This window comes from Eschrichtius robustus, chromosome 4, assembly GCF_028021215.1.
Source record: "Eschrichtius robustus isolate mEscRob2 chromosome 4, mEscRob2.pri, whole genome shotgun sequence".
Classification (NCBI taxonomy): domain Eukaryota; kingdom Metazoa; phylum Chordata; class Mammalia; order Artiodactyla; family Eschrichtiidae; genus Eschrichtius; species Eschrichtius robustus.
The window spans coordinates 29,592,539-29,611,024 of NC_090827.1; the positions used below are offsets into that span (position 1 = coordinate 29,592,539).

General features: G+C 35.9%; 1 protein-coding gene across 1 annotated transcript in view; it reads right to left on the reverse strand.

Moving 5' to 3' along the window:
* PPP3CA (protein phosphatase 3 catalytic subunit alpha) overlaps positions 1-18,486 on the reverse strand; it is a 303,007-nt gene that overhangs the window by 68,257 nt on the left and 216,264 nt on the right. Inside the window, exons 3-4 of the mRNA XM_068542501.1 lie at positions 8,639-8,763; positions 355-466 (exon numbers count right to left, since the gene is read on the reverse strand). Coding sequence (XP_068398602.1) covers positions 355-466; positions 8,639-8,763 — 237 coding nt within the window. The remainder of the gene's footprint in view (positions 1-354; positions 467-8,638; positions 8,764-18,486) is intronic.

Here is an 18,486-nt window from a genome sequence, read left to right on the forward strand (position 1 = left end):
GCCCTCCATTTGTTTTTATTGAGTGATCTGAGGTTAAAGAGTAGGATTATCCTGAACAGCAGTATTCTGGCTATTTTAAAAAATAATTTCATCACTTGTTGCTTAGGCTAAATCACATCAAATATTAATTCGAATTTTTATATCACTTTTTAAAAAAATTATAATTTAAGAAGAAATTCTGAATTCTCTTAACTGACCATGCTCAGAAAGTAATATGGAATGACATAATATAGTATCATTTTTTTAATTTTTGACTTTTAAGCAAGGGATCATATTGTAATACGCTCTTTGTATGGATTAAAATCATTATTTAGCACATACGATGTTAAATGAAGAAGCCTGAAGTATACTTACATTCTTGTTTAAATGTGAAATACTCTGTTAGATGTCTACATTCATGATTTCCACGAAGTAAAAACAGTGTTTTGGGGTAAAGAATTTTCAAAGCCCACAAATACAGCACACACTGAGAAAGAAAAAAAGAATAATATAAAAATAAATATTTTCCATTATACTTACACATACCTTGGCTGACATATCAGGAAGACACGAACCAAATGCACTACTGTGACCAAAAGTCCCCAAAAGGCTAGGTCTTTTTTATGGAAGATATTGAAAATCAAACAGAGAACATTACTTTGGTACAGAGCCAAGGTTCATGTATACTAAAGTATAAACATTGCACTGGAGATCTAGACACCACACGAAAACAATGGACTGCATAGAGTTTATTGGGAAAAGCCCGAATGAAAATATACTAAAAATGAAAATATACTTGTGTCAAAGTATGAGAAGAAATGTGATGGACAATTAATAAATAAAATAAAGTCACTTCTCTTTATAAAGGTAATTATTTTGTAAAAATTAGGTAAAAGAAATTGGAGAATTAGAAAGGAAAGGCACCACAAAATTTGGAAGCAAACATTGACAAGCTCAGGCTGACTTGGATTGTATCTATTTTCTTTTTTATTTATTTATTTATTTTATTTTTTTTATTTTTGGCTGCTTTGGGTCTTCATTGCTGCGCGTGGGCTTTCTCTAGTTGAGGCGAGCGGGGGCTACTCTTCGTTGTGGTGCATGTGCTTCTCACTGCCGTGGCTTCTCTTGTTGCAGAGCACGGGCTCTAAGCTCACGGGCTCAGTAGTTGTGACACACGGGCTTAGTTGTTCCGCGGCATGTGGGGTCTTCCCGGACCATGGCTCGAACCCGTATCCCCTGCATTGGCAGGCGGATTCTTAACCACTGCGCCACCAGGGAAGTCCCTGTATCTATTTTCCATTATGCTCTCTCCTTCACTACTCTTCTCTCCCATTATCTTGTCTCTTATTTCAGTGCCTTTGGTATTTAAAGCCTTGAGCTTTTTGTTTTATACGTAATTGTAAATAAACTGAAGGCCAGGGAATCTCACTACGCATGCTGCTGATAGCTAGGGGAAACATTTCATATACCTTAAAACTCTCAAATTAATTACTCGGGTATTACAGTTTGCATAAAAATGAGGGCCAAGTATAAATTCACCAGGCTTGGAATCAACCGACACTGACACAGTCTTCCTGGAGTGTGAATTAAGATAACTGGGATACTCAAGTATTAACATCAATTTCATTATCCTCAAATAGCATTCATTAAAAATCCACAGGGAAGACAAGAGCACACTGAAAACAAGTATGCTTTTTTATCCTCATGAACCTTATTCTGAAAGTGAAGCTAAGACGTTAGAGAACCAGAAAAATATTGAGACAAGAGTCTGATTCTGGTTATTGAAATCTAAAACCCAAACTGAAACAATATTTACGTTTTAATAATGAGTTTTCCAATATATAGTAGGTACGCCGGATAATCTCCACAGGGAAAAGCTACTGGCAATTCATTTGTGGTGCTACTTGTGAACAACAATCATCTCTGTCAGCTCATGGGATAATTTATTAAATGAGTGGAAATAAATGTTTGAATATACAGCCCAAGTTTTGAAGAAAATACTAATTATCAGAAAAAATTACTGAGTTGTTCAAGCAAGATACTGCCCCTCACTGTAATTATGATTGAATAAACAAAAAATAATTAGCTGATATCAAATTTTACATATATATGTTACATTAGTTAATTTTATAATTACCATTTTCTGCTTATAGTTATTACCTAAAGTTCATGTGAAAGATGATAGTACTATTTCTGAGAAGTTGACCAACTGGCCTATATTGAAGGATTATGATCTGTTGATATGTGTACGTGGCTCAATGAGTCTCTGATTGCTATGTATCAGGTTTAGAGGTGCACTTACAATGTTCTAGTAAAAGGAGTGTGTATTATCAAGCTTGTCTCACATTTCAGAGATGATATTTGTACACTGTTATTAATGTCAATGAGAGAACTATTCTCAATTTAAAATTTATAAGATTTTATCATATGTATGTTTTGTTTATATATTATAAATAATTTAAAATTATAAATTTAAAATATAAATTAAATTATAAATTATATAAAAACTATTTTTCCAAATAGGTTGTTAACACTGGATGTTTGATTTGGAATAGGAATGGGATGGGTATGTGAAGTCTTTTAAAAGTTACATTTACTTGTTGAAAGTGTTGTATTTAATGCATACATTGGGGGAGAGAATACGTGTTTTGGCTACACTGTAGTTACTTTTTAAAAAGGTTTTCTTTGTTTCTTGTTTTCACTAATGTATAACTTATATCCAGTGAAATGTATCTATCTTAAAGGTACTGGTCAATGAATTTCTGCATATGTATATTCCCATGAAACCGCTGCCCAGATTCAGTTACATTTCAGCACCCAGATGGCTCCCTTGTGCCCCCTCCCAATCAATGTCATTTGGAAAATGTTACCGCAATTCCAAACTCTTTAGATTAGTTTTGCCTGTAACAATTTATTTTAAAGCAAAGCTATAATCTCTCCAACAAACATCTAAAATGCAATTTTTTTAACCCCACTCAAATACTACTAGAGGAATCACATTCTAGGGCCCATATTTTCTTTTTATGCCATCTGTTAAAGATCCTGTCTTGGCATTAGCACATGGCTTTATCACCTCTAGTCTTGATGACTATAGCTCTTTCATAACTGAAACCTCAAAGGTTCTGTGGTATCCTTATCATACCTATTTACCTTTTAAATGATTCAGTACACATTTCATGTCCCTTATTATGTAATGGATGTAAAGCACCCCTGCATGTAGCAGGAGTTTAGGAAATATGAGCCTCTTTCCTGTAAATGAGCAGGAAGGCAGTCAGAAAGGAGGGGGAAGCAGAGAGAGATTGGGGAAGAGAGAGAAAGAAAGAGAGAAAGAGAGAGAGAGATGACAGAGAAAAAGGAAGGGAGGGAGGAGGAAAGAAAAGTCAGGACAAGACAAGACTAGAGAAAAGAAAACTCAATTTCCAAATTCTTGGCTCAGAGCACCCTAAAAATAAGAATCCGCTTTCCACATTTTATTTCCCTCTCCCCTGTGGCAAGAATAAAATATCTTCCCAAACACTGAATAAAACCACACATGCAGCCAATATGGAAGAAGTGGCACGGTAAACGACAGGGCAAGCGTGGACTGGGGAGGGGAGCCCCGCGACCTCACCCTCAACATCTGGCGGGAGAGCTCTGCCAAGCACAACACTGTCCTGCTGGTAACTATTTTGCCATCTAAAGTTCTAACATTCTGGAGAGCTAAAGATCTTGGACAAAATTATAACCTGATATTCTTTTAAAAAAGAAAAGTCTTGCGTAAAAAAAATTATCCCATTTAATGAACAATGAAAAGAAAAATTAAATAATTGGGTATTTTTGTCCATGGGGTATCAGATGGCTAATGTGAATAAAATTTTCCCTGGATTAATTGGTTGAAGTAGAAATAGAAAGGCAAGTTCCACTGGCTTTTTTGCAGGGTGAGACGTAAATTAATTGCACTAATCACTTTCAACTGGACCTGGACTATCTTTGCAGTCATACTCTAAATAATTAAACAGATATTTACAATCTAAAATTAGTTTGGTATAGTCAATATGAAAGATGGTGCATCCTGTATCTTTTTATTAGTTTTTTATCGCAGACATAGTTTTCTCTTATTTAGCTTCCCCAATGAAGCAGCACTAAGGATATCATTTTCTTCGTTAGTTTAATTGGCTCATTGATAATAGCAGTGCAGTTCTTTACTTTGTAATTTATGCCTCTTAATGATGTGTATTCTTAAAAACCTGTATAGGGGAGTAAAGAAGGATGTAAAAGAGGAAGCAAGGAAGTAAAAAACACATATATACAGCTTCAGATATATATCAAGCAGCTCCCTAAAATAACTATACATGCTGTGAAACATTCTAATCAAAAGTGCTGTCTCTCAGTCACAGGACGGTAAAGTGAGGGATATGCATTGGCTGGGAAAAGATCCAAACTCCTGAAAAAATGTCAAACGCTGCTTCTCTAAGACATCATTTGCCTGGTCTGACAAGCACACAGAGAAGCAGCGGTGGGACTATCAATGCGCTATACGGACGACTGGCTGCAGGGAGACAGCCAGACAATTTCTTCCTCATGTCTGTGGCATCACTCTGTCACCTAACATTGCTTGCTGTACCCTTTGCTTGTTATTCTCATGCAGAAGCATGGAACACTGCCTGACGTGCTGTGGTTCATTCTAGTCTATGAGTTTACAGCTAATAAACACAACTACTCTTCCTGCTTAAAGGTGTTTGAGGCCTGGGCTGAGATCTAGTCGTTGGTGCAGGGGCACAGCTCCCTAAGCTCAAGGCAATGTCTTGCAGGGCAGAATGGCTAGAAAGGGAGCCCGAGGAAGTGAATAGAAGAAAGAAACAGTTGTGTGTGCCTTTGTTTGCAATTCTGAGTTTTTCCCTGCATTCTCAGAGAAACACACTCAGACACGAAACTATCAATATATATATATACACATAGCCTTGATCAAAGAGATTAGGTAGCATAATGCCATCATGAAAAAGAGGATGGTATTTGGTGTGAGGCAAATCATTATCCCAGGCAAAATTATCTCTTACATCACTACTCAAAAGCTTGTTTGTTTCATTTGGGCTAACTTTGTGGGGAACAATTTCTAATCTTGGCAAAAGATGGGGGGAAAGGCGGGGAGGGAGTGTATAAAATGAACTCCATGTACTGCCCAGAGCACACTACCCAGTGCCTGTAAATACTACCCAGCTGAGACTATATGAAATCTGAACCTACCCTTCAAAGCTGATTTCGTAAAAATTAAACTTAACTGCTCCTCTTTGCCCAGAGAATAGCCAAACGAGAAGACCTGCCGTGGAACTCTGAATTATTGAGATGAATCAGGAAGCCTGTTAGGATAGTACACGCTGGAAAACTGAGCTCTCATTTTAGGATTTATCTTAAACTAACAGGATACTCAAAGAGAATATTTTATATTTAATGTTTTGCCCTTCAGATTATATTATATACAAAGAGTTATTATATATATTACATATTATATAATGTGTAATATAATATATATATTATATACAAAGAGTGTGTATCAGTGCCTGCATCACTGATGTGTGCATTTTTTGTGGTTCATTTAGTGAGTATATGGCCAAGGCATGGGATGTAGTGGAAAGAGCACAGACTTTGCATCCCGGCACTGCCATTTACTATGTGTGTGACTCTCTCTGAGCCTTGGTTTCTGCATGCTGAAAAGAAAGACATTTACATGTTCCTTGCAGAGCTGTGAGGAATAAATGAGATCATTTATACTAGGCAAACAATACCACTTCCAGCTTGCAAACAATGTCAGCTTCCTTAATCCACAATACGAAGCCTCACAGTATCTTCAGTAAGTATATTTTATATAAATATCAGTTCTATTTTAAATAGGCTGATATCACTGAGCCATTCTCAAACCCCTCAAAGGTCACAGTCTAATCAAAATGGATCATTTTTACTTCTGAGGCCATCACACTTTTGTCATTTCTGTGTGTATGTGGCAAGTCCCCGGGGCTATACTCCCAGACTTCTGGAGGTGAATTAAAGAGCTGTTTTTGAAGATGGGGACTCTGATATATGCATCTCAGAACTTTTAAATGTCCTGTGATACATACACTCGATATTTCACCAACATTTGGTTTCAGACTTTGATTCTTCGCTCGAATTGCAGAAGGTACACATTACATAAACTACCACAACTTTCATAGTTCAAAAATCTAGATTAATTGTAGACTAAAATAAAAATCTACTGAGGAACCAGTGATTACTGCTTCTCAACTTCTTTAAGGAAACAGTTCTAAAAAGCTCTAATTAGAGAGAGTTTGGGAAATTTCAAAAGGTTTGAGGCCAGAGATTCAGAAGCCTGAACTCTTCTCGCAAAAAAATCAAAGGTAAATAGACTGGTAAGATTAAGGAAATATAATCACTCCCAACAGGAGAGTCTTTGCCATTCTTTGCTTAGAAGGTGAGCTTCAAGAAAAGTAGAACACTGATTTCATTTATCCTCAGAACCTTCCATAGGAGCATATAAATATTAAATGAATAAGATAAATTTAAGAGTTACTAAAATAATTTTTAAAAATATTTACTTAGTTTCCACATGACCCTAATTTAAGGGAAGTAGCAGAAATTCTTTATCTCCCATTACTGCTTTCTGTTTATAGCAGTCTTTCTCAAATCTGGCTACACACGGTAATCACATACGGTCAGGTAAACCAATTCTGGCCCACGGGAAGTAACAGCGCCACTTATGGGAAACATCCTTAAATGAGAGGACATACCCTTTTCTTCCTTCTTTTCCTTCTAGCTGCATGTAATGTAGGAACATGAGGGCTGAAGCTGGTGTAGCAGTCTTGGGTCATGAGGTTGACTTTGTAACGAGGCCACGCACATCAGATCAATAAGGCAGAGACCCTGGGCCCTGGCACCAGGCTGGGTCACACCAGCCATGGTCCGCCCATCTATGAGCTTTTACTAGAGAGAGAAATAAACTTCCATCCTGTTCAAACCACCATTAGGGTTTTTTTTTTTTCCCCTTTACTCTTGGCAGATACTAGCCCTAATGTGATACAAAGGTCTTACAAAATTTGTACTCAATCACACTTCTCTGCCATGTTGGTCAAGTTAGCCCATGAATGAGGTTTATGAGGTTTCCTAATTTCTTCCTCTGTACTTTTCTCACTTCAGTTTCCCTCCTAGTTAAATCTTACTTGTTTTTTGTTTCTAACCCCAGCCATATATGCCCTCGATATTCTCCCAAACATCTATATTCCAATGGTAATTATTTTCTGTACCTTTTTTATCCCAAGATTTTAATAATCAGTTCAAATAATAATTGAATCCTGGAACCACCTGTTCTAGGCTTCTGATTCTATAAAGCTTTTTACAGTTATATTTTCCTACATAGATTTAGATCCTTGCTCTAGAGAGCAAGGATGTATATTTCTTTAAATTCTCCTAATTACAGTGCATATACATGGAAGAAATACCTAAATGTACTCCTCTTTTTGGACTTATACACCAACACCACCCCTCCCTCCCTTACCACCATGAATGATTAAGAAATATGTGATCTTTAAATGAGATCCTTAAATGTGATTAATATATTGGTGGGCTATATATATATATATACATATATGCATAGTCAATGATGGGAGGTGAATTGAATAACCCCCCCAAAAATGTTAGTATAATAGTTTAAAAACAAAAGCCATTTAGGAGTGACATGTTTTTCAACATTAAATATTCCTATAATAAATAAAATATTATGATGAAAATTTAAAAACCTAGAATCTCTTTAATAAATGATTATTATGAATGTATGACATTGGTGTGAGACTTCAGTAAATTTGATTTCTCTCTTTAATTAAGAATAACTGTTTTCCTTTTTAATGTATTATTTCCAAGAGCACATATAATGTCAGCTACTATAGCATGAGCTCTGATTCTTTAAAACTTATTCTTATTTCAAACTATTTCTTTTAATAAATATTTAATGAGTCATTTCTATGTATGAAACACCATGTTAAGCACCAGAAAGAGCAAACATGTGAATGAAACAAGAGCCTTGTCTTTATTTTGAACGTAACTTCTACTTACCTGAAGCAGATGCAGTTGGGAGGCTGAGGAAGAACCTCTACTCAAAGGTTATCTGTTTTGTTTTAACTAATGATTTTGACCAATTACCCTAGTTAGATGACAGGTGCCAAAAAAGACAAAATATAGCAGCTGTCAGTGTACTCACACAGACTCATACACACAAATGCAGACACACACACATGCACTTGACTATCAATTTACAAAAATAACTTATTGTCTCATAATTATAAGACATAACCAGGCAAACACATTCCTGCTTATTTAATCAAATTTGATTCATTGTCTCAACAGGAGATAGAATTATCTAGTGTCAAATATCATGCAAGTTTTGCAAAGTTGCAAATCTATAAAAAGTACGAAAGGCAAAATCTTACTATGAGCCATTTCCTTGGCATTTCTATGTAATAAAAAGCATACGAGAATCAACAGAAAATAGGATATGGAATATCCCACACATTTATGTGTATTAAAGTTCATTGTTAAAGACTAGGGATTTACTTAAGGCAATACATATACCATTTTATTTTGCTAAGATATTGTTGATCCATTACTGAGAAGCTAAGAAGAAATGATGCAGACTTACTTCGATACTGAAGTACCCTCTGTCTACATAGTCCCCTAAGAAGAGGTAGCGAGTGTTGGCGGGAGATCCTCCCACTTCAAAGAGCTTCATCAAGTCAAAGAACTGTCCATGGATGTCCCCGCAAACTGAAAGAAACAAAGAAAATTCATCTGATGGTTACATTTTGTTAAGACTATGAATTAGACAATAAAATTACAAAATTTTAGAACCAGAAGGAATTTAGAGGTCATCTTAGCCAAGACGTTCTTTTGCAAAACAGGAAAGTGAGACAGAAATTCCAAACTTAATTGGTGGCAGACCTGGCTTTTGCATCCAGTTCTACCAATTCACAGATTAACTGGAAAAATAAAGATAATAATAACAATAATGGCTATTATTGTTGTACATTTAACAATTCTGCACCAGACACTGTGCTAAGAGATTTCTACACATTTTATAGTCATGGGATAGGATTTCCTTTTGCAGATTAGTCAAAGAGAGGTTCAGAAATTTGACATAATCTATATACTGAAGTCTAAATATGTATCTACTACATGTTACTGACTCCTGAAGAAAAGGAAATGTTGATACCCATTATAAAAACTGTATTGACTCTAAAATGCCATCAATTATAAAACACATCATTATTTTATGTACCACTGAGAAAGAAAAAAACTCCAATTTAATTTAAATTTATATTATAAAAGAGCATTTTTGTAAGATGTACCCTGGTATCGGATGTCAACATTTTTTTTAAATTGTGAAATGAAAAAAATCCTGTAAAACTGTATAAATAATGACTGGGAATTGACATTTCTTAACTTTCTCACCTTCTCTTTTAAACCAAAATTCTTAAAACCCCTTATTCAGTACTTACTATTTCATTTACTACTTTCAAAGCCCTAAAAAAATAAATATTATCTCCATTATGGTTATGTGGCTAGGCGAGATCACTGTTAAAAATGAATGATACAACTAAACTGAACTGAAAAAAAAAAAAGAATGATACCGAGTTTCAATTCAGATTTGTCTAATTCAAAGCTTTTGCTGTCAACCATCATGTTATAATATCTTTGACATTTATATGGTTTATACATGTGTATATATTTACTACCTTAAGACAATTTTATGCTTGAATGATGAACATGATATGGCTGTTTCTTTAATGCTAAGAGGTTCATAGAATGAATGTTATCAGTGAATAGGAAATCAAGAGGCCAAAGGATGCTATCTTAACACATTCTATGCTGTAATCACAAGCAAGCTGAAATGTTTTAAACCTCATTCCTTTATCTGATGAAAGCTGATAGAAAAATGAGTCAAAGGAGTTCATTGATGAAAAAACTATAAAACAATGGCTGAATAAAAATGTCATATAAATCCCCCTTCTTACCATCAAGGAACAGCTAGTAAGGACCCAGAGTTCTGTAAGTCTGAAACAGGTACAGGTGGACTCTATTTTAGAATACCTGCACTCAAAAATCTTAGAACCTATCAAAACAGATATAAATTACAAGGTGCTAAGTCATTCTTTCTGCAAATTCCAATCCCATAGCTTCTTCCCTCTCATGAGCAAGAGATACACAACACAAGTACCAGAAACATATTCTTCCACTTCTGAAATAATATCATGCTAGAAAATTGTTTATAAATAATCGTTTTTACTCTTACAGTTGAGTATTTTGCAAATGGGTCCTTATCCTGGCCTAGTGAGGAATTTGGTTTGTGAGAGACATGTCATATACTGAATTTTAACCAAAGGGAAAGAAATAAAGGGCAACAAGTGTCATGGTTCAAACACTGCCGGGTACAGATGCCAGTACCTACTTTGCGGAGACTTGCATGCTGCACTTAGAGCTGTGAAAACTGATGTTAATAATAATACAACTAAAAATAAGTAGATAATAAAACAATCCTTAAAACTTAAATGGACTAATAATAATAATAAATCCATTTAGAAGACTGAATTAGCATATCTTGTATTACTAAATTTTTAAGAAGGCAAGGATAAACTTATTAGTTAATAAGTAATAAGATAATTGATCTTCCACTGATTTATCCCTTGAAATTATAGTTGGTATGGCTTACTTATCACAGGTTTCTCTCAAATGGCAGGCATTTTTACACCTGTCATGTGTATGTTTCAAACCAGAAATTACAAACCAAGAAGGTATGGCTGGAAACCAAGCCTTTCTTTACATGCCCTCCATTAAGCTCAGAAGTTGAAGGAAGGAACTTCAGGGAAAGAAAGTATGAAGCAGGGCGCTTTGTTCCACCTGAACTGATGCAGCCCTGTCAAATGTGAACGCCTGTGACCAGGACACTTCCTTGCCACTGTCCCTCTCTCTATCCTGGATCCTATCAGAGGGATAGGATCCTATCAGAGGGTCAATTATGGGGTAAGGCTCAGGGAAAACATGAAGCCAGGTGATGGGGTGGGATGGAGGATTCAAACATTATTTGGAATTTGTATTATAGTAGCAAGTTTAATAATCATATTTTTAGGCTATTATTAAAAGGTCCCCTAGTCAAATTGGGTGTAGTATTAAGGTTATTAGAGGCAGTGTGGTACAGCATTTAACGACCTAGACTTTGAAGCCAGACACTCAGGCTCCAATCCTATTTACTACCTGAGTGCTTCTGGGTAAGTTACTCAACTTCTCTGAGCCTCAATGTATTCATCTATAAAATGGGATGATATTGGTACCTTACCCTACTGGGCTATTGAGAGAATTAAAGGTATTAGTAATGTAATGGGATTAGGAGAGTTCCTGGAACCTGATACGAACTTGATAAATGTTATATCAAAGTGGCATTTCAAAATAGTTGTATCTAAAATATCAAGGTACCAGAAAGAATGGGATTCTGGTGCTTGGGGTTGGGGAAGGAGGAGTGAAAGGCATTCTGAAGCATCTTCTTCACCATTCCCTCCCCTCCTATCCTCTCTTTCCTTTTTGATTCCTCCATTTCAATTCCTGGCCATGGCTGAAAATTCAAGGATCATTATTTTTTATACCTCCATGTCAATGATAAATATCAAGACATTAATTCAGGTTGTGGACCATGGGTCTGGAGTTAAGTGGTTTTAGCAACTGACATACAACTGTAGCATAATCTGGCAACCAGAACTACACAATATTATAAATAAATGGGCTCTAGACAATGCAAACATTAAGGATAACTTTTGTTGGACTACAGAAGTACATTACTGTGAATGCAATTTTATAAAAACTGAAAAGTAAGCTCTTCTTTTTGGCCTACAGTAACTTTGTGATGGGAGAATCTCAATGATTTACAAGATCAGCACAATTATTGGGTCTTGGCTTGACGATATGAAACAGCAGAGAGCAACTGCTGTAAAGTTGGCATGGAAAACAAAATAGCCTGAAATTCAGTTACTTGTATGATGGCCACATCATCACTGACTTTACTTTAGACCAGCCACGCAATTCAAATCATACTTTTCCAGTAAGGACCTCTTATGACAATGTCCAGCAAAGGAAAGCAACTTGCACATACAATCATAAAAAATATGCAAAGCCCAATGAAAGAAAACAGTAGTTCAAATAAAATACACCCGAAAAATTGAGATATTTTTATTAAGAGATATAAGGATTTCCCAGGTCAGTTTAAGTTAAAGCTATTTAACTTTTAAAAAAAATAATCTACCTATCTATCTATCTATCTAGTCACCATCCTATTGCCCTTCTTCTTCACTAGATGCCAGTCTTCTCTGTCTCAAATAAGCCACGTTTCTTGTATTTTCACAGGCTGACTCCTTTTCATCCAACAGGTCTCAGCTACATGTCAGTAGTGTTAAGGAGGTCTTTCTATAAAGGAGCTACCGCTCTCTAAAGTCATTCTTCTTCCCATTAACTTGTTTTACTTTCTTCATCCTACTTATTACTCTCAGGAATGATCTAGCTGATTAATTTGCATGCCTGTTTCTTCCCTGATTCTTCCCATTGGAATGTAACCTACATGAGGACTATAATCTGCGTGAAGCCATCAGTTTTGTTCACTGACCAGGTGGAGAATAGCGCCTACCACCCAAAAGGTACACGAGAAACGTGCTACCTTAGGATTCTTCCACTGGGCCTGTGCTGTGCTGAATTTGGAAATCCATTAACTAAGAAGTCAAGGTTTTGAGGGGCCCTTGGGATTGACAGAGTTGGACAATAGTTGGAGTTTGCTTTGGTGGAAGCCGAAGGTCTTCGACTGGTCTGAGATGGTGCCTGTGTTAAGCCTTTAAGTCACAGCTTTCGAATTAGTGTGCGTCAAGACTGGGGGAGAATGTGGGAACTCCACACGGTTTACGGTGGTTTCTTTACCTGGTTCTACATCAGTAACACTTGGGAAGCTTTTGAAACTACAGATTCCTGGGTCCTGAATCAGAATCTCCAGAGATGCAGATTTATAACAAGCTCTTCGATGACTCTTACCTAGAGAGTAAGACTAAACAGACCTAGGCTTCTGACCCTCTGTCTTGGCACACACAGCCCTCATTCTGCATGCTTGTGCAGTTCCCCTCACAGGGTTCACATGTGGGGGAGATACACACTGGAAAGGCAACTTCATTCGATGCTAATTCCAGGTTGGTGTGAGATCGGGATTTCCTATTATGTGAAAGGATAATATTGAAGTGATTGTTTGATAGAGTCTAGGATAGAGGAATGAATCTAACAAAGGTAATAACAAAGAGCAAATTTACTTGTGCCTTTGAATGTGGCTATTGCTCAGGTCTTGTGCATTGCAGCGTTCAGATAAAGGATTTATCCCAAAGTCCTAATATTTGGGAACATTTACTATTTTAATATCAAACATCAGGAAGAAAGTGATCTCCATACTGAGGTATCCATACTTTGGTACCCAAGAGGATGGAAGGTAGGGCCAGGGCATCACATAGAGGGACGGGTACTTCCATGTGATGGTAAGTGAAAAGTATAGCCAGGTAACCTTCCTTCTTTGTAATGCCGTGGCCCGCACATTCCATTCTCTTGGGTACCTAACACATTGGTGTCCAAAGAGAAGTAAAGTACAACAAATGTCAGCTAATGAGGCAAACCATCTGCTTGGCTCTAATTCCCCACGAGGCTAGGTCCTTTCAGCTTCAATGTCATTGGCTTTAACAGCACTTCTAGAACAACGAGGCTTTGACAAGTTCTATTATACCTTCAAGGCAAGCTCATTCTTCACCAAATACTCCTGCTTCCCATATTCCCCTAGCTTCCCATTATTTGCTTCTCATTTCCAATGAAACACGGCTGGCGGGCAGGAACTCAACTAGGGGCTAGCTCTAAGAGACCTATGATATTGAAAAAGCACCAAAAACATAGGAACACAGTACAGGTAATAAAAGCACTCCTAGTCTCTATGAAATATCCATCCATCTGGCTGAACATTCAAAAAAATATATATCTCCAATAGATTATTACCAGAATTGTATATATTTCCATCACAGATGTATAGTTACGGCATTGAATGAAATTAACACATCAAAGATAACAAAATAAAGCCTACAGGTTTTTCTCTGGACCATTGCTACCCTCCTCCATTAGCAATCTGATGCAGTCCTCCACTTGTTTTTATACTGGACAAGTAAGAACTACCAGGTACACTGAGCAGTTGAATCTATTTGTTGAGAAGGTGGTAAGGCTGTCATTATCTTCTTCTTGGTCCCTTCTCTAAGTCAGGTGACTAAGTGGTTTTGAATCTGGCTGTTCTAACATCCTCAGTACAACCAAATGATGCAAGAGGGATCAACATTCTGCAATGCTTACACATTTATTTCTTCATTCTCGTCTACTATCAGGAAAAACATAAATTATGCCTAAATAACCAACTACTAAGTAATACCTAAGCAAACAATTACTTTTGAGTAATTGCCTTTTAATATTCCTTCCCTCCCCCAGTAACTCCTAACCCACAGTAAATAAAAGTTTACTGGAAATGATTCTCACACAAGAATGGTCTCAGTAACTTTTGATCTAAGTCTTCTGAAGAGGAGTACAGAATTTTAAAGGGGGACCTAGAAAACATACAGAAAGCCTTTGTCTTTGTTTTTTAGGGAAGGAAATAGCTTTTATTTCTCATATCATTGCTAGAGAGCTAGTTATTAAACTTTGAAATCACAGACTTAGGAGGTTAAAGTATATATAAATATGAACATAAATTTAAATGTGTGTGTGTGTCTGTGTGTGTGTCTGTGTGTGTGTGTGTGTGTGTGTAAAGCCACCTACCACAAAGGAGGAATTATTTGGAGATTAGTGGTCAGTGCAGCAGTTAGGGAGTCATTAAACAAGTTCAAGACTTTACTCACTGTAGATTACAGCAAAGTAGTGCTAAAGAGAAACGCAATAAACAGCTGGGGCAGGAACAAGGGGCTCTTTGTAGTTAGCTGAGAAAGCTCTTGGGATCTACAAACTAGACAATGAATCAGTCACAGGGCGAGTCTAAGAGTCCCTAGAACTGGCACACTGCTCAGGAGAGAAGATAATAGCCAGCATATTGAGGACAAACAGCCCCTTGAGCAAATAATCTCAAGGATGGAGGACAAGTTGGAAAGATAATCACAACCAGGACCAAGCCTAGGCCTTGCATCTCCAGACTAACAGAAGTACTGCTAACTCTCTGTTGAAAAGGTGCTCAAAAGAACAACCCTGCATACGTTATATGTGTAATCAAGTATGCATGTCTGAATCAATTTAGTGATTCTGCAAATAAGTATACTCATATTATGATTTAATTATTTTTTCAAAGAATTCCATTGTTTTCTAAATCCACATTGGCAACTAAATCACTACATTAGAAAATGTAAACAATAGAACGCACTGAACATATTAGGATGAAGTCCCAGTATAATTGCTACGCAATTGATAGCTTGAAAAGAACTCTGCTACAGCTGCCATCCAGAGTGGAAGACATATAAAGAAACGTAAGATAAAAATACATACTTTCATATAAAACTGCTTAGTATAGCTTTGAACTAATGCTCAGACTTATGCATTTGGCCTTGTTTACTTGCCTATATTAAAGGAAATCCAAAGAAAATCATTGGGTCAACTTCTTACTGACACTAAGCAAAATTTTTATAATGTCATAGAATTCCAGTTTAAAGAATGCTTACAGAAAACAACAATAACAAATCAGTCAAATAATACATTGCAGGTGAAAATAGATTTTTCACGGACTGGCATTTCAAAATTGCATCAGTATTATGATTTAGAAGTCAAGTGCTTTTAATTCTTGACTCACTGTTTAGTTTTCTATAAAGATCTTTTAGTTCCTCCAAAATACTGGCTTTTATCATCGTGGAAGACGTGCATGAAGTAGAATAACTACCTCTACACGTTTTTGCAGTTCACATGAAACTAACAGGTTGTAATTTTTCTTTTAGAGAAGACATTACTGAATTGCTGAGCAATTTTCACCATTAGAATTCCACTCTCCTTTCAACTTCATTTACTTCAACCCAATATTTTTTCCATAATAGACACATTTTTCCAAGACAATAAAAGTTCTAATGTTAAGGAACTAATATTATGTCTAATTCTCAGCATGAGGAGATTAACCTATTAATTTACTGGTTTGGTTTTTGAATTCTTTATCTGCTACACCTTTTTCTTTTCCAAAATCTGCAATTTTGCAGAGAACTATCTTGCATTTAGAGGTTTTGTTAGATGTTAAACACAGTGGGTACCACAAGTACGTATCTGTTTCCCCCTGTAGACAGTCCAGGCTTATGTAACTTTAGTGGATGACAAGTTCAAGTACAAACCAGCCAGCCCGAATATGCGTGATTCATTAGCAGAATGTGTAAACTTCTGAAATCAGGCAATTACTGAGATAAAAGTGAGTTTCATTACAGTATTCACTAAACATCTAGAAATCTTCATCAACTGTAAAATAAACTAACCAAGAAAAAAATAACAGGGGTCTAATTCATCAAAGAGGTATACTGAAAAATAATATTTTCCCCAGAATGAATATTATTTTTCAAATGTTAAATATGTATTAGGTACTTTATAAAACACAAAATATGAATTCTGAACCAGGGCTTGATAGTATAAAATCATAATGAAAAGTCTCTAATTAAAATTTCCTAAAAACTATATTTTTTCTTTTAAAATCCTTGAAATGTCAGTAATGAAATTAAATACAAAACAATAACAGCACCAGTGTAGATTAACAGCAATAATTTCAAACATTTTCTTTATATTTATGATGCTTTTTTACAAAGATAAACTGTTAGCCAGCGTTAATGAGAAATGTAATAGGACAACTGAAAAAACAAGAATGGGATATACTGTAGATTACAATAGATAATAAAATCACAACAATCCAGTACTAAATATGAATACTTCATGAATCCCCTAAATCTCAGTTTGTAACTATAATTACATGGAAAGAAACTAGAAGAGTCTGCATTTTTAAACTGTTTTATAGAAGGACCAAGCATACACAGCACCATGGTAAATCCACTGTTTATCCCAATCAGCAGAAAAATCAATGATTGAAACACATATTTATTTCTTATCTTAAAGATGAGTTTTCTCACTATCGAGATTTTTCTTATTTTGTTCACTGGAAGAACTTAATCTATTGAATAAGAATGTATTTGTTCCATCTGTTATCACTATTTTTCCATTTCAGCACCAATCCAGATTTTAACAAAATGCCTAACTGTTAAAGATTCATAATAACATTACGGAATTATTTTAAGTCACAGTCATGGCAGTGACAGTAGTAAATAATAACAATAAGTAAATATGTACAATACTTATAGCGTTATTTAAATTTGGTCATCATTATGTTCATATGTCCAAGTTTGATCAGTCCTGGAAACTATCAGTTATTTGATATGTGGATTTACTTACATTATGTAGTTCACTAAACCCTTGATTGTCATCACCAGACAATAAAGAGTACTGGATGAACTATGAGATGATATAATTTCAGCCAAATATAAATAAACTTGATATCTTATGTACTTATATATATTTATTAATAAACGAGAGATTGTTCTCTTCACTTTTTGAAATACTGATGCCAGGTTTCAGGTCCTATGAACTCCCTCCAGGACCCTAAAAAATGGGCTCTCACTATGGTAATCAGACCTAGGGTTTACAGATCTATGCCTTAGCATTCCCATCTTAGGTCTTCCAAACTGGTATTTCTGGAGGGGTGTTTTTATGTTTTGTTTTGATTTTTTAATTGTCTGGGAACTGTGGCCACAGTATACTTTCAATTCTGGCTTTTTCCTGGACATGTTATTTCTTCCTGGGTGAGAGGCAGTAGCGTGTAATGGTTGAGAACACAGTCTATGAAGCTAAACTGCTCAGTTTCATAACTGCTGTTTGTGAGTTTTTGCTTTGTATGTGTATTCCTCCTAACTGACCTTAATCAGTAAGCTGTGGCTTTTTAGCTAATCATTTTCTCATTAATTCTCCCTGAATCAGCTTTACCATCTCAAGAAAGCATGGTCTCTTCTAATATGCTTTTCCCAATCTCCTCCTTACACAGTCACACTCTATTCTTTTTTACTGCAATTCTTCAGTCTTTGACTATCTTGCCCTACAAATCGCCACTTGTGTAACTAGGACAAAAAACTTAATCTGTGTAGGAGGCCTCAGGTGGCTCATCTATAAGGGTCTTCATAATAAACTTTTTTTAAATAAGTTTTTAAAAATTAAATGAAATAGTATAAGGGGGAAAAAAGGCTCAGCACGCTGTGGCACACGGAATGCACTAACACAAAGTGAAATGGCAGATGTGGCCACTGTTCCAGAGGTTGTCTACCTAAGAAACATCTTTGCCAGATTTAGACAGATGATTGCAGTACCTGTAGTCAATGTAGCCATAAATAAAAC